Source organism: Macrobrachium rosenbergii, chromosome 9 (assembly GCF_040412425.1).
Source record: "Macrobrachium rosenbergii isolate ZJJX-2024 chromosome 9, ASM4041242v1, whole genome shotgun sequence".
Classification (NCBI taxonomy): Eukaryota; Metazoa; Arthropoda; class Malacostraca; order Decapoda; family Palaemonidae; genus Macrobrachium; species Macrobrachium rosenbergii.
The window spans coordinates 56054862-56079660 of record NC_089749.1 but is presented as its reverse complement, the minus strand read 5'-3'; the positions used below and the strand labels follow the sequence as shown (position 1 = coordinate 56079660).

Below are 24799 nucleotides of genomic sequence, written 5' to 3'. Positions count from 1 at the left end.
AAAAAACCAAAGGTGGAAGAAAATTTCTGTCAAGTTGTATTAGACAGCTGAGAATCAAGCCACAACTACTGCTACAAGAAAAATCCCCATCTTTTAAATGGAAGTAAATAACATAGAGTAAGACCTTAGAAGAGGTTAGCAAAGTATCACTGGATAGCTGTTTTTGACATATCAGTAAATTCTTGAGTTTTGAAAAGTCTAGTTTTCAAAGCCACTTTCCAGAGCTATTTTAGATTTTCAAAGCTACATTCCTGAGCTATTTTAGATTAAAAGATATTTAGTCAAATATGCTATTACAGGACTTATCAAATGTTACCATTTAGCATTCACGAAAAAACTCATGAATTACAAATACCAATTTCCACACAATCTAGTGATCGCTGAAGGTAGTGGAGCAACATGACCAATAGAACACAAGTCACTGGGTCAACAAACTACAGTTTTACTGTCAAGAAGGTTTATGTGAGTAGGTTATTCCTCAAGAAAGGAGTAGTTAAAATTTTCAGGCTCATAGACTAAGACAAAATGGACGGTATGGTTACAGCAGAGGAAAGATTAGCAGTTTGTAAATTCATACAAGAGGTTACATGAACTGGGTGAAAGTGCATGCATTTTCCATTTTTTACCATGTTGGACTTGAACATGGGATATTGGTAGATCCCAATGTAAGAAGCATAAAAAAAGAAAGCATTCACAGTTTCAAGTGGATGTTACTAGTAAGTCATACAGTGTCATGGAAAAAATACAGTGAGGGACTTAGGGACCTGTTCCAAAATGTGAGAGAAGCAGGACTGACTTTCAAAACATCCCAAGAGTTACAAAGGATACAGGGAAGTGGAATTCCTTGGATGCAAGGTCAGCTGTATTAGGATTGCCATGGTTGAAAGCAAAGCTCATGAAGATCCAAGATGTATCACTGACAACAAACAAGACACAAGTGAGATCATTCCTAGGTTTGACAGGATACCACAGGAAGTTTGAGAACAGCCGAGCAAATATTGCAGCACCTTTGACGAACTTAGTGGGGTAAAGACGACTAAACAAGGTGAAGTGGAAGGAGCCTCAACAAAAGGCATTTGATGAACTTTTAGCTGGTATTTGGAAATGTACTGATACTACAAGTACCAGACTTCAACAGGACTTTCATTGTGAGGATGGAAGCCTCAAATAAAAGACCAGGGGGCATAATACTACATGTGTCTACTTGCTTATGCAAAAAGGAAACCAAAAAAGAATAAGCACAACTACTGCACCATTGAAAGGGAATGCAGTACCAGCGATAGTATTTAGAGTAAAGAGGGATTTATTAAGGTGTGCAAGCAAGGAACGTGACTGGATCATTGCTGTGATACAAAACTAGTACTGTAGTGTCACAGCAAGCGAGGGGCTCATTTACCTTTTCTTGTTATTCCTTCCATCTAACAGCACACCAATGCTTCAACACTTGAAGATGGCAAGCCTTAAGCGAAGGTTCTTGAACATCAAAGAAAATTGAAAGGTTTCATCTGTTCCCTAAACTGTACCATAGAAATGGTGTTAGGGGAAAAATACAAAAGAAAAAATGATCTCATACATTATACTTGGACAAAAACCAAGCTAGGAAGACTTTTTAATTTTATAATCTCTAAAACTCCACGCAGCTTCCTTTAGTCTCTTTCAATGTGGTTGCCTAATTCTAGGTTACAAATCTTCTGGAGAACCTTATGAGAGACTAGGTATGTCACTCAGTGGTCTTGTTAAGCTACTTTACAATTATCTCTGACACTGTGATAATAACTCTGATAAAATTTTATTATTATACCAACTGACCCTGTACAATATGTTTCTAAAGCAAGCACTAATATGAGAAAGAAAACTCAACTTATTCTTCCTTACCTTTAATAACCAAGTCAGCGACACAAACAGAACAGGAATATTGCTAAATGTCGCTCTTCTTACAATGATATACTGTAATAGTATTCCCAGTAACAGTAACGGACTTCACAAGGACGCTGTACACAATCCTAGAAGTTTGCAGTTGGAGAGCAATGACAACATAATCCTTAAAATACACAACAGAGAGAATCTAACAGGAAATCCTTAACAAAACCTTTATCCCAAGATTGTAAACTCTGATCAATGAAGGATACCATAACAAAGTACAGTACCAACTGTCACAGGATATGAAAATACAGATACGGTCTTCAAAGAACTTAGAATACTCATAAATCTTTGGCTTCTTCTGGCCAACTGAATTTCCTTTTAATATTTTCAACTTCAAATGGTGTACCTTTAGTGTGGATTAACCAGCTGCACCTTAAGTAAGGACAGGTTAAATGCTAAATTTCTTTCAGAAATTTAGTGTGTAAATTCCAATCCATTCCAACTGTCCAGTGAATTCGAAAGAACACCTTTACTTGGAATAAAAAACTTTTGGGAAAAATACTTGGTACAGTATTATCTAAATGTTTAAAATAGTAGGTAAAAATTATATTCTCACTGCTCTAACTACACTCACATTTTAAGTTACACAAAAGATGAACTAGACGATAATCCCTGAACTTATTTGTATCCGCTGAGCTGCTGTGGCTGAGGCCCAAACAGGTTTGTGCTGTGTTTATTGGCAGCACGAGATGGAGCAAAGCCTAATAACTTCTGGATGTTCTGAAAAATTGAAAACAAAGCCTAATAATTTCTGGATATTCTGAAAAATTGAAAACAGAGATTTAATAATCTGCAACACTTCAGTGATAACTACCTCTAAATGTACAGAATCGCATCTCAATTTCAGTAAAAGAAAACTTTTATGAAATTTTACTGTTTAAAAACTGGTTAATATAGAGATCATCACAATGCATAAACTTACACAGCCAGTCACTAATACTGGCAGACTACTCAAGCCATTAACAAACATAAGAGATGATGTAGCAAATGTCCACTGGGGGAATCTTTTTCAACTTGGCCAACTTAGTATATCACTATGTCAGGTTAAAATGTGTTTTCCAAAGTAAAATAGAAGTTCATAGGTTTAGAAATATTACAGCTGTTGTTAAAAAGATATCTGATACATTCCTCCACTACTGTAGCCCCTTACAACATGTACTGTATACCTGATATGCAACCCGTGGAGGGAGAAGACATGCATACCTCCTAATAGTATATTTCCCCTATATCATATGAAAACAATTCTTACAATTATTTTATGCAATGAGATATTTGTGGTTTGTTCACAAAAGTCAGTGTTTGTTTTACAAGGACTTTTTTGTTTGTGTAGCTGCTTACTTACAGAATTGTAACATACAGAAAAATATAAAATACGAAAAGTATAAAAAATCAAGCGACTGCATCTATGAAAACACTCAAAACTGATACTTTTTTGAGGAGAATAATGTTCTTAATTACACATATATGAATATCAAAGCACATACTGTACTAAGGAAAAACAATGAGAGAAAAATAAGGACAATGAAAAAAAAAATCTATGGAATACTTTCTCTGAGACATGTGCAACCACATTTATGTTTACACTGAAAAAATCTGTCACATAAACCACTAAGTGTAAATTTTCATGAGAATAATAAAAAATAAGGTGACAGAAAAACATCTGAAATCAGAAGTGAAAAAAATACTGTATTTAAGCTACCGAATGATTTACGCTTAACGAGCTTAAACCTGCGTGCCAATAAGTTGAGTGTTTCTTTAAAATGTCAGTGAAAGACTTCTCTGTATGCAATTACAACCTAGACTTTAATAACTGGAATATTACCAGAAAAGCATTTTAAAACTGACATATCTTGTTTCATTATAAACATGCTCTTATTAATGCTTAATTATTTACTATTTTCACTGATGATACTTAAATGCTAATTTACTTCACAGTATCATCTTATTTAACAAAACAGAACAATATTACAGCACCATTTGTCTGTGAGGTAATAACTTGGTTGTTTAGTTACGGTTGATGTGTATCTCTGGGATATGGTTCTGTTGATAGGTTAATCTGCTGGATAGATATCTTATTTTGGTATTCCTTAAATATACAGTATTTTCAGAATTTCAAAATATTGTTATATAGACAAAACCTTTATGATGATGATCTGCACAATATTTCCTTTTGAAGTAATTCAGCTCACTGTTAAAAGAATATTTTATTAATATAGCATATGATAGTAATAAAAGCATCTGTATAGAAGTACCGAATCTATATCTTCTGGTAGATTACATTAGTCTAGAGAAGTTATGTACTAGTAAAAAGCAGCCATTTGCATTGGCTTGGCAACCTGCTCTTGCAAACAGGAGAGGAATGTTCTTCCTCATTCCAGAAAATCATTTTGGTATTAATAGGAAATGCAACCTAACTACATATTTTTCATAGCAACAAATGTGAACATACTTTTTATATTTTTTCTTGATTTTCATGCTCAATTTAGCTTTCATTACTGGAAATTTGTGTCTTTACCAATAAACTAAACTACGTGACGAAATACTATGATCATCATCAAAACTGGTTTTATGTCAGTATTCCTTCCATAGTGTTAAAAAGTGAAAGGACTTCTCTATATGGCCCTCTCTCCAGTGCTCTTTCTGCCTGAACTCTCATAAGGTCTTGGTCTCTACCTGTTCCCTTTCTCCATAATTTCCTGTACCTTCCTACAGGACTTCATCCTGCTACTTCCACTGCTGCTTTCCTACACTATGGTTACTACACTATGGTATCTGAGTAAAAATGAAACATCTGCATGTCTCCTTTTCGAAGACTATTATGTACAACGATATCTACATCAATGTAAAGGAGTATGTTACCTGACACATTCATTGACTATATAAGAGCAAAATCTAACAGCCAAGTTTCAAAAGTACTGCTTCAAGTGATGACAGATCCACCAACTGAAATGTGCAAATTTCAAGTAATACTGATGAAAGCAACTGATGAACCTTTGAATTGGTATTTTCCATAAAATACTGGTAGAATTAGGAGATTAGGAGAGTGGAGGTGGCACAAAATCATGAGGCTCATAAGAGAACAGTATTTCACACTACGCTAGATACCAGATTCCACGTAAATTTGGCAATCAGAAAGGAAGTTCATCTGGGATCGAAAGAGCAAACCCAGCTGCAGACATAACTTTGTTCACAATGATCCTTCCAAGATTTTCCTACGCGCCAAAAATGCTGATAGATCAGAAGGGGTTTGATAGCAAATAACCAAACATTACTGTAATGGTTATAAGGTATGGGACATACAGATAAGATGAAAATTAATCTTGAAATCATTAAAAAGTGTGGCTCACAGCACGCTTCAGAAGTAGGGCAGCATAGGGAAAGAGGAGGAGGATGATCTGCATATAAATGAGAAGGACAGGAAGGGACTTGTAGGAGGTCACTGACGACAAGAAAAACAAGGGTAAGCGAACAACTGGTTCCTCGCAGAACACTACTAAAGACAGAGCAAGGGGCAAATACAGCAAATTCAGCTATGACAGAAACAGACTGAGCTGCAAAAAAACAAAAAATGTATTCCACATATTCAATAAGTTTGGTTAATGTGACACTATTCTAGGCCATGGTAAACACCTTAGCAGTACCAAGTGAGATAACATAAGAGGCCCAAAGTTTCTGAGGGAGGATGATTAACGCGAGTGGGACGAGATGGTTATCAACAGTCAATCTTGCCTTCATAAAGCCTAGGAGAGAGAAGGCTGCAATTTTTCAGCTACACCAAGAGGAACAATGAGTAATTTATAAAAATTTTTACAAAAGAGGTACGATCAACACAACAGTAGGTAAAAGGATCAGAGCAATCACCCTTCTTGGGAACAACTGGGAAGTTGCATGCTTCCAAGGTGAAGGATAATAGCCAATGTTTACGACTGAAAAGAGGACAGGCGTAAGCTTACCGCCTTACTACTTGAGATACCCGAGTTTATGGGAAGAGAAAAATACTGGAGCAAGCAAATACACTAACCCCTTAAAAAATCAAAGAATAATGGGATCAGACCTAAAAGGCACTGCATGTGGAAATAACGGGACAGAGCATGGCGTTGTTATCAGGGTGAATGACAGGATCAGCTGTAATGGAATTATGTAAGTGACTTGGAAACTCACGTAACATAAGGGTTTGTATGAGTATCACAATAACTTCCCCTAGTTTAGTACTGTTCACCTGAATTGCAAATGAACATTTTGTTCAGCTAAAACAAATTCAGTCATGACTATCACACCAATGTCAAAAGCTATGAACATAGCAATATAAATCTCACCTGTCTAATGCTCATAGTACAGAGAATGTACAAGAAAATAAATGAGCAGTCAGTATAATCATCTCCAAGCAGATTTCTGTGACTCAAACCCTGCAGCCAAGATATGGGGATGAAAGGAAGTTTGGCAACAACACGTCCATCAAAACTGAAAGGCAAACCAGTAAATAAACATGAATGTCTGAATTAAATATGAGGGCAAATAGTAAAGCTAGCTATAAAAGCAACACATACGGTAGAGATAAACATATTTCCCTTGCATAAGTGTACCTTTCATGGCTACCTTTAAACTGTGTGCTCTTTAGCCTTAATACAAAAATATGAATAAGTATAAATACAAAACTATTCAGTTTTGCATTTATACTTATTTCCATTTTTCATAGATATGTCTCACCATAATACTTGGTTGTTCTAGCTTGAAGATTATTTCTCATATACATTCTGTTTTTCCTGTTCTATATAGATATACACTACACTGTAGATATACCGTGAAACTAAATACTACTCTCTTGAAACCCTTCCATTCTTTGGTGATACCTATATCTAACCATGATATACTATGTTCTTAAGTAGCTATAGCTGTTGAAACTTTAAAATACGGGCAGTCCCCGGTTATCGGCAGGGTTCCGTTTCTGAGGGTGTGATGATAACCGAAAATCGCCGCTAACTGAAAATCGGCGATTTCGGCGCCTTTTCGGCGATCTTCAGGGGTTATCGGCACCGAAAAGCGCCGATTTTTGGTTATCGGCGCCTCTGTTAGGTATGTATCAGCGCCGATAAGAGGAAATCTGCGATTTTTGGCGCCGAAAATTGCAGATTTTCGTCGCTAAACAAGCCCCATAAAACCGATTCGCTGTTAACTGAGCCTGCCGCTAACCGGGGACTGCCTGTATTGCAAAACTATCTTTAATACTAGAAAACTTACAATGAAGATGTAATGCACTTCAAAAGCAAAAGCACAAAACTTCTACCTTACCACATCAATGTAAGTTGTTATTTACAAAAATTTCCCTGATATACAACCTAGTTAACATCCATCTACGTTGATGACCAGAGATGTTTGTACCATGTTTATGACCTGGGATACTTCTAAGAAATGTGCAGAGCATTTAAAACTAAACTTTGAAATAGAAAAAATTTATAAGGAAGATAATATATACACTGTGAATTTTCTGACTTCCAGCAGATGGTAAAAAACCCAACCCCCTTTGCTATTTGACTTAGTCCATGCCACCATCAGTCTGATCACTGAGATTTTAACCAAGTCATAACTCGAGGACTTAGTACTATCTTTGAATCAAACACAACTGATATGGCACTAAAACAACTTACATGGAATTGAACATGGAGAGAAGAGCAGTAAAGGCAAACCCAATGGCAAACATGCTCTTCATTTTTACCAGAGACAGGTCTCTATTACTGTTCTTCAGTCTCTCTTCCTCTCGTTCAATTTTACGTTTCTGCTGACGATCGATGCTGTCGCCATGTACTTCCTTCTTCTTTTCCACTGAAAGATTACACAAGGAAAATATAAAATGTAGAGTATTTAATTTTATACTATCTTTCTGTATTCAGTAGTCTTTTTAGACAGTAAGATTCTAAGGGGCTGAGCATATAAAATGGGTCAAAAGCTTAAATGTAATACTGTAATATATAATGCACTACCTGTATATGCTGTATACTAAATCATAAGAGTTTTCACCAAAATTTTGTAGAAAGAAATTCCTATGAACCAAGTGCCATAGAGAAAATAAAGAAACATAACAGTGACATCTCAACTTGATGGTCTGTCAGGGTTGAACCTACACAATACCTTGGAGCAAACTCACATTGCTCGTAGTGTATGGTAACTTCATACAAAGTAATTACCAGCCTTTCCTAGCTCGCATTTTATATTTATCATTCAATTTAAAAACATTTACTTATTCAATTTCCGAGATTTACTATACCTGCAAAATCAATTGCTTCCAAAAATATGAAGAACTACATCCAAAGAAAAATGTAGCTGATTGCAACAGTTCTAACTACTTATGCTTCCAAGAAGTGCAAAATACACAAATCTCATATAGTATCTTGCATATTAAAAAAAAAAAAAACACAGACATCTCTGTTTTAACGAACAACAAAACACTGCTCTTACTACGGGCGTCCCCCAGCTTCACCCCTTGCTCTGGTATTGTATTTTCATTGACATTGCAGTATTGTACCTAATATGGTAATGTTGTATTACTTCCATATGTTTTTCAGTCTGTGTATGAATGTGTACACATAAGCATTAAGACAAACTGTACTGTGCATTCTCTCTTATCAAAAATTTTTCTTGTACAGATTTTTGTATTTGCTCATCTTTCCCTCTCTCTTTCTCTGGGTTATTCTTGGGGAAATAAAAAAAAGTAAGTAATGGAGTAAACAGCAATGCTTCAAACTCATGGGGTGTGGGGATGGAAGGCTGAGGCAACTGCACTTCTTCTAACACAAAATCTTAGAATTTCAGAGCATGCACTCACAAAATAAGAAACAAAGACACATGTGAATTTTTGAAATTCACATGAGGAGCTGATTTTACAAGTTCTATTAACAAAGATTTCCTATTCTGTAGTTCACATACGAGTGCAATACAGAGAAGAATGGCCTAATCACCTAAAAAAAAAAAAATGTGTGTAGACGACTGCTGTTATATGCCTGATTAACAATCATTTGCAGTAGTGTGACTGCCTATTCTGAAATCAAGGTACTGTATGTATATGCATGAAAAACACTCCATTCAACAAAACATCTCAGAATTTCTGAGCCAGAGATTGCCAAGTGAACAATAAATGACACTTCCACTTTTAAAAAATGATATTTTTATAATAAAATGAAGCTTTATATGTACTTAACAAGTAATTACATAGAGTTCTGTAATTACTTGCTAAGTTTCTTATATAAAAATAAAGTTTTATATATACTTACCAAGTAATTACAGAATGCTATGTAAAGTTACTTAAATAAAAATTACTTATTGAGAGTCTAGCAATGCACATTACATTATCTAACTACACTGTACACTGTAGTTAGAACTTTAAACATATGAGAATACATGACCAAGCATACTTTACTTGAAAAGCAAAAACACAAAAGTACTAAATACTTTTGTTCCTTCACACTCAGGCAGATCCGACAAGTAACAAAATCCAATAAGTTGAGATGCCACAGTATGTGTATTTCATGAACGCAAACCAGTAACTTCTGCTAATTCACTATACCTTAAAAAGCATTAACAAAAACTTAAAGTGGGCTTAATACAGCCCAGTACCTAAGGTCAAAAACTTTCATTTTATTTCTGTCTAAGATCAGATGAAATCTTGGAGGTTCCACTAAAAAATGACTGGTTCTGCCATTCACACAAAAGAGATTTTGTAGCAACCCACGACCACTTACACATTAAACAGACCTGCAACATGATGTGCTTAAGTTTCTAAACTGCATTATAAGCAGTTAAGAATACAATGTTCTTAGAATCTTTGTGCGTGGTCCATTTTACGAAATGAGAAGAACTTTGGGCAATCTGGTTTACAGGTTTGTATATGTACAAAACAAAACATATGAGGATTACAAACAATACCAAAAGTCATTAACACTGATAATAACAACAGTGAACACCAACTGCAATAATGCCACAGGCATAACCAAAGTGACTGCAAACAAAAACAAGACAAATCCATTTGTAGATGTTACAAAAATACTGAAATTTCCATGTTTGTACCAAGTTGTTAAGAAGTTACGTTAAACTATGTCACCCTACACACCAGGAATACTGATGCTGAAAAAGATAATGACCAGCAAAGGTTCATACTTTTGCATGAAAGGTAAGTATACACAGAAATAGAAAACTTGAAAAGAAGCCTGAAATTAGTTATGGAAGACATATGTGAAGAGGAAAAGCTGCCTGAAATTAGGTATGGAGGACAGATGTGGCTTAATTATGTAAAATTTGTAAAAAATATCTCAAAAATATAAATACTTAATTTAAGATTTATTTGTTTAAATACTAAGCTCTCAATCAGACTTTAAATCCGCTGGCACGGAAGTAAAATCTATATAATGGAGAGGTAAGGTTCATTTAAAAAAATAATAATCTAATGTATGTTAACCAGACCACTAAGGTAAAAATCTCAGCTCTCACAAAGTTATGCCAACAGGTTTGTTCATATAGAAAGAATAAAGAATAACCAGATTTTATCTAACATGTCAGAGTTTCATAAAATATATCATCGCTGGCTAAAAATAACCCAATTTTATCTAACAATTCAAAAAACTTCAAAAAATATATTACATGTGGCTACAATGAAAATGAATATTCTGGCAAATTTCTTTAAAGAATACTTGCCATTCAACACCAACTGAAACTTGACTTTCATGCAAAATGTATATTTTACTGATAAAGGAGTGATGTATTCTCTACAAATGGGACTGACTGACTGACAGATTATAGCTACTAAAACTGGCGTCACAACACCTAAGTTATTAATGCCATCTACAAATGGGAAGTGGCTCATGAGGACGATGCGTGGCTAGCTGGAAGGAGAAAGTACATATAAAAGATTTACAATCAGTCAAATCTTTTCATGAATGTGCACCATGGAGATTAACAGCTTGGTGTGAAGCAGGTCCTACTGGTTCTTAAAACATCTACATGGGTGGCTTGATATGGGAGGTCACTGGAGTACTGGATATACAAGCAATGTCTTCAGTCATAAGAGGTTGTGAATAGATGGTACAGTGGACTATGTTTAAAGAGAGCAACCAGCATGATGAAAGACAAGTGACTCAGCTGAAGCTGAAAGCAAAGGTTAGCAGCACTAAGGTTGCAAGAGGAAATGGATTCTAGGACAATGATATGTAGGATGTTATAGAAGAGGTAGAAAGTAAGATGCAGTGCCATGGTTAATATTGACATTATGAGGAAACAGGGAGTATGAGACAAGAAAGGCAGCGGGAACTCTGCAAAATTATAGAACAAAAAGGGTACATTCTATTAAACTGAAATATTTATTATAAAAATGATATTTTATGATAAATAAAGTTTTACAAACATACTACCCGGCAGATATATGCTTACTATAGTTCCCACGTTCCGACAGAAATTCAAATTCGCGCACACGCGAAGCAGGTAATAGTGATATCATACCCGCCGCTGGGTGGCGGAATATGGAATCCATTCCCGTTTTCATGTCAGGGATTTTCTTCCACCTGTCTCCTGAGGAGGTTGGCGGGTTGACATCAGATATATCTGTCGGGTAAGTATGTGGCAAAACTTTATTTTATCATAAAAATATCATTTTGTACATGAAACTTACCCGTCAGATATATACTTAGCTGATTGGCACCCTTGGAGGAGGGCAAGAGACAGCTAAAAAACTAAAAAACGGGAAAACAACATATGTTGTAGGAATAAACAAAAACCATGGTTCTTACCTGATTGGGCAGAAGACTTCATGGATACTGTCTATGAGTCTGCATGCCTCAAGAGCTTCAGCGAGGAAGTGACTCCATGACTGACAGCCCTTCTGGATCATATCAATGGGGATAAAACCCGCTACATGACAGAGCCTTATGGATCGTGTCAATGGGGATTAACCCACTTACAAGACAGAGCCTCACCTGAACTATATCAAATGGGCTATCCTCTTACATGACAGAGCTAGGTAATAAAAATACAAGGAGCTAACAACCAAAACCGACCACCTGACCAAGCCTAACCTTGTTAGTAATACGAGATGAAAAAGAGAGAGAGACCTTCAACACTCTTTTTCAACCGACCATAAAAACACAACAAACAATTAAAAATAACACTAAATTAAATAGGATTAGCTTCAGCCTGACCCAGCACCGAACTGCTGGATACGTAAAGCTCCTAGAGAGAAGCACTCTCTGCATGTCAGCATGAACATCTCTCAAATAATGAGAAGCAAACACTGAGTTACATTCCAGTATGTAGAGTCCACAATAGACTGAGGACTAAGACTTGTGGAAAGCTAGAGAAGTAGGGCTATTGCTCTCACTCTCAAGGAGCATTAACTCTAGGAGCTGAAAATGTTCTCGCCTTTACATGAAAGATGAGCCTCTTTGATAATATCCTAATGAAAAAAGCCTGGGCATTCTGGAAATTGCCTTGAAGGATCCTTGACAGAACACCAAAGACTTTCGGTGTTGCCCTCTGAGCTGTTTTCTCTCCAAATAATGTTTAAGACTTCATTGACAGAGTGTGTGTTCCAGCTCCTGTCCTGAAAGATCGAGAGTCCTTTGACCTCAAAACTCCTAGGCCAAGGTTTTGAAGGGTTCTCATTCTTTGCTAAGAAGAGAGGCTGAAAGGAGCAGATTGCAGAGTCCTTCTTAAAGCCTACAGAACCTTCCAAAGCTTGTAGTAATTCATCACTCTTTGGCAGAAGCTAAAGAGCTTGAAAAGAAACAGCGATTTTCTGGTCAAATCCTGAACGTAGGCAGATCGCAGGAGGCTCAAACTTGCAGACATTAAGAACTTTAGACCACGCCCAAATTCCAGCTGGGAGGTCTAGGGGACTTATTTTTGTGTTTCAAAAGACCTTTATATAAGGTCGCAAGGTCTTTATTATCCGGGAGATGTTCAGACCTCTGTGTCTAAAGACTGAAGACAGCATGTCTTTCATACCCCTTATGCAGGAAACCGCCAGGTTACATTGCTCCCTTAGGTAGAGAAGGAAATCCGCAATCTCCATTACAGAGGTACTGGAAGAGGAAACTTTCTTAGATCGGCACCATCTCCTAAAGACTTCCCACTTCGACTGGTAGAGGCGCAAGGTAGAAGATCTTCTAGCTCTGGCGATAGCCTTAGCAGCCTTGTGCGAAAATCCCTTCGCTCTAACCAGTCCTTCGACAGTCTGAAGGCAGTTAGGTTTAGAGCGGGAAGATTCTTGTGAAATCTGTCGAAGTGGGGTTGTTTGAGAAGATCGCTCCTGAGAGGGAGCGACCTGGGAAAATCTATCATCCATTCCAGTACCTCTGTGAACCAGTCTCTGGATGGCCAAAAGGGAGCGATCAGGGTGAGCTTGGTGCCCTTTGACGAACTGAACTTCCTGATTACCTCCCCTATTATCTTGAACGGGGTAGCAGAATGTTTAGACGCTAACCCAGAGGTACTGCCCAAAATCGGATTGAGAGGACCCTGAACTGCCTAATAGTTACAGAGGTCCACGCTGAGGCCTCCCATTGTAACTGCAACATTGCAAACCCCCTGATAGTGCAACTGATCAAAGTAAACTTGATCTTCGCCAGTGATCCACTCGCATCCCGAACAAATCCATGGCAGAGAACACTCACCACAACAGAAGGTTCCTTGCTGCAATGTACAGGGAGAAGGAATGTGTCCCTCCTTGCTTCCTGATATAAGCCAGGGCTGTGGTGTTGTCGGAGTTGACTAGAACTACTGATCCCTTGACCAGAAGCTCGAATCTGGAAAGAGCTAGGAATGGCCACCAGCTCTTTCACATTGATGTGCCAGGCCTTCTGATCTGTGGGTCCCAGGTGCCTGACACTCTTCCCGAGTTTGTGTCGCCTCAACTGACCGACGGCCTGAGAACAACACTCAGGCGAGGCTCGGGCGGCCAGAGGAATTCTAGGACCCAGCTTCTTTGGGTCTAACCAACGGAGCTGTTCCTTTACCAGAGATGATATTTGGAAGGACCACACAAGCTCTTACCCTCCGATCCCAAGATTCTCAGGAAGAACTGAAGTGAGGTTCCTGAGGTGAAGCTCTCCCCAGAGAAATCAACTGTTCCAGCGAGAAACAACCAGCAGACTCATCCATTCCTCAACAACTGTCTTTCTCCAGAAAGTCTGTCACCTTTGAAGGCAGCGCTTCCTTCTTTCCAGGGAGGGAACGCTGAAAACCCCGGTAATCCATCCGAATCCCCAGGTATACCCCTGTTGAGGAATCATCTGAGACTTCTCGAGGTTCACAAGAAGTCCGGAGATTGGACCAGGTTTAAAGTCCGAGAAAGGTCCTTCCAGACAACGGTTCTAACTGACCGAATTAGCCAATCGTCGAGATACAAGGAAACTCTCACCTCCAAGTGCAACCAGTGAGCCACATTCCTGAGAATGGTCGTGAACACTTGGGGAGCTGTGAGTCCGGCAAAGAGCCCTGAACTGGTGTTGTTCTGCCGCCTACCATGAACCTTAGGAACTTCCTGGAGGAGGGATGGATGTGGAACGTGGAAGCGCATCCTGAAGGCCCAGGGACACCATCCAATCTCCTTGACGGCTATATCTACAGAACTGGAAGACGCTGCCTATGAGAACTTCTTCATTTACTCTAAAGAGTTCAGGAGTCACCAGCTCTCAAGATCTGGTCTCCACCCTCCCGAGGATTTTGGAACAAGAAAAAGACGGTTGTAAAATCCCGGGGAGTGAAGATCTTGCACCGGTTCTATGGCAGACTTTTCTAGCATTTGATCGACGGCTAGAAGAAGGGCTTGCCTCCGCACAGGATCCTTGTATTCGAGCAACTCCTCGGAGTTGTGAAGTCAAGGGAGGTTTTAAAAGAAGGAATGAGGTACCCCTTCTCAAACAGAGAGGGACCATTCGCCCGCCTCCCTTCTGTGCCCAGGTCGCTAACTTGGAAGTCTGGCACCTACTGGAGTCTGGAGGACTTGATTTTCACTTGACTTCTGGAAGGAGTCCTGAAGGCCTGATCTTCTCAGGTCTACGCCCTAATAACAGACCTGATGAACGAAAGGGCTCCTGAAAAGGGCTTCTCCTTCTTAGCAATAGGCGCAGCAGGTCTCATCCCTTCGACGATCGAGCTAGAAGGTCTTGAGAAGCCTTCTCCGACAAAGAACGAGACTTCTTTACAGTTTTTGTGGAAAAGATACAGATAGAGGAGCGACAAGAGGGAAGACCTGGGAAGGAGACCGATTTAGAGAGGAAAGCGCTGAAGACTGACCTCTTCTTAAGCAGGCCAGTGCCGAACAGGGAAGCGATCTCCATCGAGCCGTCCTTAACAGCTTTGTCCAGGCAAGACAACACACTGCTGAGGTCCTCCATACTGACTGAATCCTCTTGAAGACTTCTCTTGGCTAAGGCCCCAAGAGACCAGTCCATGAAGTTGAACACTTCCAGCATCACAGTGCGTCCGGAGGAAATGGTCCAGTCTACAAAGTCCCCGCCAGTTTTTGGCCGACTATGGAGAGTCTTCTGGAAGAATCTACCAGCTAAGAAAAATCTGAGCCGTTAGAAGAGGGAGAGCTAACCCCATAGGCTCCCTAGTCTCGTACCATTCCTGGTTTCTTCCCGAAGCTCAGAGGAGGCAAAGAGAAGACAGTCTTGCCTGCATCCTTGAAGAGAGAGCCACTCCGAAACCTTAAGCGCTTCAAGGAGACTGTAGGACGATTTTAACAAGAGAGGAAGATTTCGAAGCCTTGGTGCTCGAGAGCATAGAACCAGGAGAAGGAGGAGAAGCAGGCTTGAGGGAATCTCCATACTCCTGGACTAGTAGAGCTGTCAACCTCTTGTAATCAGAAATTGTGATGTCCTTAGGAGATCTGGCCCGGAGCAACGCCCAGGCTGTAAAGGAGAGGAGAACGTCTAGAAGCAGCAGGGCATTTATCAGAAGAAGAGCGCCAGAAGCGAGAAGAGCCTTGTCCACTGGAGAACGATGATCCGAGAGAAGCGCCTATAAGCTGACTGGCGCCGACAGAAGAAGCAGCTCGAATCAAGAGGAGCCCTGTTGGAGAGGGGCGCCAACAGACGGTAAAGGGAGGCTGGAGAGGAACTTTCAACAGGCGAACGAACAGGCAGCTGACTGAGGAGAAAGTATTTCAACAGAGGGAAGATCTGGTCGACGCATTTAGCTTACGCGAGCGCCTGGTGAGAGGCTATTCGAGACGAAGAGCGCTGGCAGAGAGCTACCAGGAGAGGAGCGCCTACTGGTGAGAAGAGAGCGCTACTGTAGAGAGCGCCAAGGAGGAGCGCTGGACGGAGAGGAGCGCCTGCAAGGAGAGGAGAGCCTACCAGGAGAGGAGAGCCTGAAGGAGAGGAGCGCCTGCTGGAGGCGAACAGGAGAAGGACGCTCATAGAAGACGACTTGCTGGGGAGAAGAGAGTCTCTTGAGGACTTAATCGGAAGAGAGTGCATCCTTCCGACGAGGAGCTCTTTGATAAAGAGCCAGCAAGAGCAGCGTAGCTGAGCCTGGAGGGCCTACCAGGATCTGCTGGTGGACTCTGAACGAAGAAGAGGAGGAAGATCTTCGAGTCCTCTTTCTTCAAACAGGAGAGCCTTCAGGAAAGCGCCAGGGCTAGAACTGCATGCCTCTCTAGGAGCCTTCCAAGTCCTCTTCAAAGGACGACTGTACGAACTCCAACCACGTTTAGGAGACGAAGAAGCAGAAGAAGAGAAACACTTCAAGATCCCTTTTCACGGCGATCTAAGGCAGCCTGGGACGCGCTAACAGCGCTAAGCCGGCGGACGCCTGACCGTTGGGGAGCGCTTCTTCATCCTCTTGCGGCTGTCGCATATTCCTCCTCCACTGGGTCTGGGAGTTTGGAAGAGGTCTAGGCCTAGGAGCAATGCGGAGCCGGGGCTCAGACGCCTCCACCACACTGGGGACACTACACAAATCACTATCACTCTATCACTTTCTTTTCCTCCATAGCGCGTGATCCGCAACTGCATCTCATGGATCGTTTCATAGCAGCTATCTCCGACTTACGAATCCACAGGTTCGACGTATGGTGAATGAGCTGAAACAACTGGAGTGACAGGAGAATCTGAAGAGTGTTAGATCTAAATCTACCTCTCGGTGACCACTAGCGCTTGAAGAAGCCTCCCTTCCTAACTCTGTCCTTCTCCAACTTGCGTACATAAGAGTTTAATGCCTTCCATTCCAGTTCAGTGAGATTCTCACATTCAACACACACTTTCAAAATGGTTATCTATTCTCCCTACACTCAACACACAGAATGAGGATCTACCAAGCTGGTAGTCTCACCTTACACCCAGACTCACACACACGAAACACTGTGCAACACTCTGATCAGACATTCTAAGAAAAATACCAAAGCCAAAATCAAAATAGTCCACAAAAGCCGTGATGCCAAGCCAAAGATCCACACGCCACCAAAGGTCAGTCCAAATAATCCTCAGCAAGCGAAAATGAAAATCAGTTATAGCGAACCAACAACAGATGTTGCCGGAACCAGCTACAGAGAAAATCTGATATGAAACGAATGGTTCTGTCTCCCGCCACCCAGCGGGCGGTATGGTAGATCACCTGACCTACCTGTCTCGTGTGCCGCGAAATTTGAATTTCTGTTGGGAACGTCGGAGACTATAGCTAAGTATATATCTGACGGGTAAGTTTCATGTACAAAACTAGTTATATGACATGTACTACATATTGCAGTTGCATAAAAATGAGTGAAAGCTGATGAAAAGAACTATCTGTGAGGTAAAAACAGTATAGGAGTGATTCACAGGATTTCCTCATGAGAATTGGAAAAGATAAGAGTCAAAAGGGGTACAAAGCTGCATGTTGTATGGACATGAAATGCTTTGTAGCAAAATTGCTTTGGTTTTCAGGAGGAAGGTAGAAGCTATTGGTGCAGTATGTGTAAAGGAGGTAAGTGTTTCTTATGAAAAAAATTCTGCTGAAGCATATGAATAACTTCAACTAAAGAAAACCTTGACCAGAAGTTTCATTATCATTCAGCAATTACCTTACATAAGAAAGAGGAAATGAGTTTTCAGTTCTCTGAAACCATCACTATTTTCATGGGAAACAATTTGTCAATCCTCAAATAAACTTTACTTACATCTCTTGCATTGTCTTTCCACTTCAGCTTTTAGCTTCTGATACTTCTCTGTTCTGTACACTAACAACCAAGTAAGTCCTGCAAAAAGATAGGCAGTAAATTAGAATGGAAGCTTTAAAATAAACTAAAAACATCACATTTTTATGGGCTGGAAATGCAATCAATAAAATGGCACCCTAAATAAGCTTGTTATTCAACCTTAAAAATTTATGAGTGTTTATTTCCAAACACCAAATGTATAAAAAATTAATAAAAAAAATAGTTGCAATAATAAATACAATACTGAATAAGCACATAACTATATCTGACAGCACATTCCCCTCATTAATGAATTAAAAATTGCTATCTTACCGTTCTTACTTTAGAACAACTTTCTTCCTGTCAAAATCTAAGCAAGCCATATAACAAAAGCAAATAGGACCATGCAAAATAATGGAAATACCATAAGAGTTTTAAACTTGATGATGTACCTCAAGAGAGTTCAAACATGTTTCCTTATACACAATTTAAAATGGCATTCCCCCTAGCCTAACCCTAAACCCTGCATGTGAAGTTTAGTTCCTTGTCTCGAACTCTCGCCATACCCGCGCAATAACTTCTCGCTGCTGGGAAGAAAGGGCGCTGGCTCGGCATGACAGAAACATACGTATCGGGGTCTAAGCTTATGTCAGGCAGGGCAGCCGATTGAGACCACAGGTCTACCCCAAAGCCACATCAAGTCCTTCAAAGAAGGCACGCTTCACCCCCATACAAAACAATGTTGCTAAAAGAAGAAGAAGAAGTTAAGAGTTCTGAGTTGTGGGCTAGCACTCGCTAGGCCCGAGTTTGAGTCTCTGGCGATAGAAATTCATTTCTCACTATAATGTGGTTTGATTCCACAATAAGCTGTAGGTCCCCTTGCTAAGTAACCAATTGGTTCTTAGCCACGTAAAATAAGTCTAATCCTTAGGGCCAGCCCTAGGAGAGCTGTTAATCAGCTCAGTGGTCTGGTAAAACTAAGATAACTTAAGCATGTGAAGTTTGAACAAAAATCCTAAATAATACTTTACAGTAGTACTGTATTTCAACTGTACCTCATTCTTTACTCAACAAAAAGACACTTGGCCACACTTAATGTATAGTAACAAGTAGCCCGTCAACTTATCAGATATTTCTTCAGAAAAACAAACCACCAAATTTTATAAGAGTCAATTTTGAGTAAGATTTCATTACTTGTGAGTGAAGAGCTAAAAAGGACTTAATTTCTTTAGCTTAACATTTCACATTACCATCTTTTGGGTTTCATAGTAAATTTTCGTGAAAAATGAATTATTCATCCAACTGTTCTGAACATGTAGCAACAGGACTTTTTACCCCCAACCCTCCCTGTGCTGCCATGACGGAACGGTTTAAATACAGTGATCTCAATTCATATATTTCAGAATGTTATTAGTAATAGTTTGCAAAGATACTAAAAAAATTTGGCAAACACAAAAGGGATGGCCACAAAAAGATATCGCTTAATATAAACGGAAGCTCCATGGGTCTCCAAGTTTAGTACCAGTCCCTCAGGGATAAAAGTAAAAACTTAAACATAAAGACAGTAAATTTCTCAAATAACCTCACCTGTACTGTACTATATACTGTACAGGCAGTCCCCGGTTTATGATGGGGTTCCATTCCTACGCTGCGTCGTAAGCCGAAAATCGTCATAAGCTGAAAATCGTCGTAAATCGAAAAATGGCCGAAAATCGTCAAAAATCCTGAGAAAACCTTACTTTTAATGCTTTGGGTGTATTGAAAACGATGTAAACTGCATTTTTATTTAGTTTTTCATCAGAAAATCCTCCAAATTTTGATTATTCTGTAAGTGTTTTGTAACCATATTTCTTCCGATGGATCACGTCGTGAATCCCTGGAACATACAATCCCTGAATGTTGTAAGCTAGACCCATCATAACCTGGGGACTGCCTGTACACCCTTTCTTACACTTTCAATTCAAAAATGCCGGCCTGTGCTCAGTGTTAAGTGTTACTTGGGGTGGGAAGGGCGAAGACCCTCTGGCTAGATTAGGGCATGGCACCCTAAGTCAGGTTAGGAAGGTAAGTTCTGGTTCAGTCAGGGAGTGATGCTCTTTGAAAGATTAGGTTAAGTTGTAGCCAGAGTCAGACCACGTGTCTGAACGCAAATTTAGTTCCTTCAATCTATTTCCAATAATCAGTGGCGTTCTTTGGGGAATGAAATTTAACCATTGTTGCCATGACAGGATGCTAAATTTCTGAAATTTGGCCATTTAAAAGTGCCTTTAAAAATGATCCTACAATTGCTCATATTCTAAAATCCTCCTGAACCCCAGCTGCTTTGCTTGCTTCTGTTCACCTCCCACCCTACAAGAGGGGCCCCAAATGTCTAGGAATGCCCTGCCAATAATCAGTATTATGGGGGGGGGGGGGCTCCTGAGCGAGACGAAGCCCCTCTGGCCAGGTCAAGGCCCAGCGCCTTTAGTCAGGTTAGGAAGGCAAGGTCTGGTTAGGTCAGAGCACGGCATTCTAGAAAAGGTCAGGTTTGTCCATTTTCACGGTCGGATTTCTCATGCCTACTGTGTATCAACAAATACCTACCGGTGAGTCCCCTAAATGAACTAGGCTCCCTAGCCCAATGAGAGTCCAGCCTAGGCCAAAGTTAGGCTGGTGTGACCTAACATGAGACTTGGGTTCTTAAACCAACTTTTGATGTTCTACTTCATATTAAAGAGCAACGATTCTCTGATGCATGATTGGGTATTCGTCACTGGGGCCGCCCGTAATACGCTTGGGCTAAGCCTAATAATAGGCTTTACAACGAAAATACATGGTTCAACCTACGGTATATTTCACCTAAAACGGAAGAAAATCTATCTATCCTTTATCTTACCCTTGCCAAAAAGCGCAGTGCATATGGAGATGACGACAATAAATAAAGTATCGGCCCACATGACTGGATTTTGAGAGGTTTCTTCTCAGCCGTCCACAGAACTGTCAGAAGTAGGTTTCATGTCGTCAACCTGGACGTACTTAAAAGTGAAACTACAATTCAGTCATTCAAAACATACAAGAATGAAGTCGTGTAAAAGAATATGAGACGAATATTTTCCCAGTGTGTATTACGTTGGATATTAACAGTAATATATAATAAACTAAAAGTGTTTATCAGAAGATAATATAGGTTAACTATCCCTGCTCGAAACAACAATTTCCGATTTATCGCTACCACATTTCGTTTCGAAACAAAGCATATACTGTTTCGTCACTTTTACTTTCTTCTTCGTGAAAACGATATACAAGAAGGAAGGCAATAAGTTGTGTGGTACTAAGTTGGGCAATTTTTCTTACGTATATTTTCCAAGCTGTATCCTGTTCCATGTCTACGCATTGTCTTTAGTTCTTTTTTTTTACTTACTTTATCCGTCACTAATTTCTGCTATTGACTGTTATTTTCTTGCATTTACTTATGGAGAAAATTTAGAATGTAATTGTTTCTTTTATTGAAACGCCGAATCAGATAAATACTGAGCCTGACACAAATAAACGACTAATGAGGTTTAACAGCCTAATTAATAAATGGAATACAGAGTTCAGGCCAAACGGCAAGTACCGGGACCTATGAGGTCATTTAGCGCTGGAAAGGAAATTGAGAGTAGGTAGGTTAGAAAAGTGTAACAAGAGGAAAACCTCGCAGTTGCACTATGAAATCATTGTTACGGGAAGGCGGGTCGCAAGATGGAAGAAAGATAGTATGAATGGAGGTAGAGTAAACGGAATAAAAAAAGGTTGCAGCTAGGGTCAGCGAGGCTGCAAAGATCCTTAGTATCGCTCTTACAGTGTACGTGGGTACTGACGGCACCCAACCAGTATATACAAGATGTTATTAGATGCTGTAAAGTGCAAGCAGCTCACTGCAATACAGCTGATCCGAGGCCAATAACTGAAGTTGTTGGAATGGAAAATTTTTCATGTCTTACCGATAAACAGTAAAAGAAATGAATGTCATTATCTCTAAGTGAAAATTCCTTACATCTAAGAAAGTGTCTACTGTTAAACCGGTTTTAAAAGGTGCACCTGATCATCAAAACTAGGCCGGTTTCGGATTTATTTTACGTTCAAAATACTTAAATATGTTATTCTTAATAATATTTATATATATATATATATATATATATATATATATATATATATATATACATATATATATATATGTGTGTGTGTGTGTATAAAAGTGAAAGTACAAATTCAGTGATTGCATCTGCAGGCATACAAAGCATACCCATCGGCCTTCATGGCGATTTAGGCGTTGTCCCCTACGTTGCCAAAACGTACTTCGAGTTTTAAAGGCCTACCCTCTTCCATTTACCCTTTTAATCCGTAGTTTGTCAAAGATGACGACATGTAAGAATCAGACGATAAAGAAGTATGGAGTTGAATCAGGACAAGGTGAAGTAACCAGAGATGGAGAACGAAATGAGGAAGAATCATAAGATGAGGAGGACTCAGGAGAACATGATGAGGAGGATGAGGAGGACTCAGAAGAACAAGATGAGGAGGATGAGGAGGAATCGGACGACGAAGACGATAACAGGCCTAAAGCTAATAAATATAAAGCTCAGGATCAACCGTTTGCATGGAGGATCCCAGGGCTACCCAGGAAACGAATCCCGGGAAGACAGAAGAGAGGCCACCAAATCCGCAGCAGAAAAAATGCCGGAAGAAGACTAAGGAACAGAAGACCCAAATGAAACGGACTCGAGAACAACAAGGCCACCACAAGGTTACGAGGAATCAGTTCCAGCGAGGAGGAAACAGGTGGAATTGATTGGGGAACTGAACAAGAGGTAAAGTCTGGTCCCTGAGAGGAGAGAGAAACCTCAAAAATGGACAGCTGAATTCCCAGCATGGGCTGTCCTTCCCACTGGGCCAAGAGAAATAATCACCAGTGAGGGCTAAAGGCAGTCCTAAAACCATGGCATGAAGGCCACTCTGCTGGCTTGGGAGCCAAAGGCTGCCCTTCACCACCAAGGCAGGTGGACGGACTCCACCAGCAGGCCAATGACTGGGGCGAGCAGATAGACGCCACCAGTGTGGCCAATGGCTGGTTCCCCCCAACCAACCACTGGCCCCACTGATGGACTCCACCAGTGGGCCCAACAGCTGGTTCCCCCCAACCAGCTGTTGGCTTCCACTGATGGACTCTATCTACTTGTCCCAGTGAGACAGCTGCCCTTCGCCACTGGGCATGCCGATGGACTTTGCCGGTGGGGGCTAGCGGCAGCCCTTTCCCACCAGGGCATGCAGACGGACTTCGCTGGTGGGGGCTAGTGGCTGCCCTTCCCCACTGGGGCATGTGGATGGACTTTGCCGGTGGGAGCTAGCGGCTGCCCTTCCCCACCGGAGCATGTGGACGGACTTCGCCGGTGGGGGCTAGTGGCTGCCCTTCCCCACCGGGGACATGCGGACGGACTTCACCGGTGGGGGCTAGCGGCTGCCCTTCCCCACTGGGGTTGGCGGACGGACTTCGCTGATGGGGGCTACCGGCTGCCCTTCCCCATCGGGGCATGTGGATGGACTTCGCCGGTGGCGGCTAACAGCTGCCCTTCCCCACCAGGACTGGTGGATGGACTTTGCCAGTGGGCCCAATGGCTGGTTTCCCCCGACCAGCCACTGGCTCCCACTGGCAGAGCCCTTCTGCCTGCTTCTGTGGGGGAGGGCAGCCGCTGGCCTCCGCCGGGGGAGCCCTTCCGCCTGCTTCGGCGGGGAGGGGCAGCCGCTGGCCTCCGCCGGCGGAGCCCGCCTGCTTCGTGGCAGGGAAGGGCAGCCGCTGGCCTCCGCTGGTGGAGACCTACTGCCTGCTTCAGCTGGGAAGCTGGCCTCCACTGATGGAGCCCTTCCGCCTGCTTCGGTGGGGGAGGGCAGCCGCCGGCCTCCGCCGGGGGAGCCCTTCCGCCTGCTTCGGTGGGGGAGGGCAGCCGCCGGCCTCCGCCGGGGGAGCCCTTCCGCCTGCTTCGGTGGGGGAGGGCAGCCGCCGGCCTCCGCCGGGGGAGCCCTTCCGCTTGCTTCGTGGGGAGGGGCAGCCAACAGGCTCTCCGCGGGAGCCCTTCCGCTAAGCTGTGGGGGAGGCAGCCGGCCTCCGCCGGGGGAGCCCTTCCGCCTGCTTCGTGGGGGAGGCAGCCGGCCTCCGCTGGGAGCCTTTCCGCAGCCAGGTGGGGAGGGCAGCCGCCGGCCTCCGCTGGGAGCCTCCGCTGCTTCGAAGAGGCAGCCGCTGGCCTCCGCTGGGGAGCTCCTTCCATTGCTCGTGGGCGAGGGCAGCCTGCCTCCGCCAAAGAGCCCTTCCGCTGCCCGTGGGGAGGGCAGCCGCCTCCGGGCTGGGAGCCCTTCCGCCTGCTTCGTGGGGGAGGGCAGTCGCTCTCCGGGCCGGGGAGCCTCTTCCGCCTGCTTCGTGGGGGTGGCAGCCGGCCTCCGCCGGGGAGCCTCCTGCTTCGTGGGGAGGGTGAGTCACGCCTCTCGCCGGGGGAGCCCTTCCGCCTGGCCCGTGGGGGAGGGCAGCCGCCTCCGCTGGGAGCCCTTCCTCCTGCTTCCGGTGGGGGAGGGCCGCCCGGGCCGGGGAGCCCCGCCTGCTTCGGTGGGGGAGGGTAGCCGCCGGGCCTCCGCTGGGAGCCCTTCCGCCTGTCGTGGGGAGGGCAGCCGCCGCCTCCGCCGGGAGCCTTCCGCCGCTCGTGGGAGGGC

The 24799-nt window shown here is 42.1% G+C and overlaps 2 protein-coding genes across 2 annotated transcripts; one reads left to right on the top strand and one right to left on the bottom strand.

The window, feature by feature from the left end:
• Window positions 1-1861: 1861 nt before the first annotated feature.
• Window positions 1862-21357, bottom strand: LOC136841841 (calcium load-activated calcium channel). Its single transcript, XM_067109225.1, has 5 exons — window positions 20958-21357; window positions 18065-18142; window positions 7569-7743; window positions 6240-6384; window positions 1862-2643 (listed from the first exon to the last, which is right to left on the bottom strand). The coding sequence occupies exons 1-5, from the start codon at window positions 21016-21018 to the stop codon at window positions 2542-2544; spliced, it is 561 nt and encodes a 186-aa protein (XP_066965326.1). The 5' UTR covers window positions 21019-21357; the 3' UTR covers window positions 1862-2541.
• A 2355-nt stretch (window positions 21358-23712) lies between these two features.
• On the top strand, window positions 23713-24180 carry LOC136841996 (circumsporozoite protein-like). The gene has a single exon (XM_067109398.1). The coding sequence runs from the start codon at window positions 23713-23715 to the stop codon at window positions 24178-24180; it is 468 nt and encodes a 155-aa protein (XP_066965499.1).
• The last annotated feature ends 619 nt before the right edge of the window (window positions 24181-24799 follow it).

What these genes read in the sequence shown, in the direction of transcription:
- LOC136841996 (XM_067109398.1), top strand. Translation starts at nt 23,713, where the DNA reads ATGGCTGGTTTCCCCCGACCAGCCACTGGCTCCCACTGGCAGAGCCCT.
- LOC136841841 (XM_067109225.1), bottom strand. Translation starts at nt 21,018, where the DNA reads ATGTGGGCCGATACTTTATTTATTGTCGTCATCTCCATATGCACTGCG. An exon ending in CACTGCGCTTTTTGGCAAGG is followed by an intron (nt 18,143 to 20,957) that starts GTAAGATAAAGG and finishes ATCTTTTTGCAG; the next exon opens with GACTTACTTGGTTGTTAGTG. An exon ending in CTCTCCATGTTCAATTCCAT is followed by an intron (nt 6,385 to 7,568) that starts GTAAGTTGTTTT and finishes TTTGCCTTTCAG; the next exon opens with TTTTGATGGACGTGTTGTTG.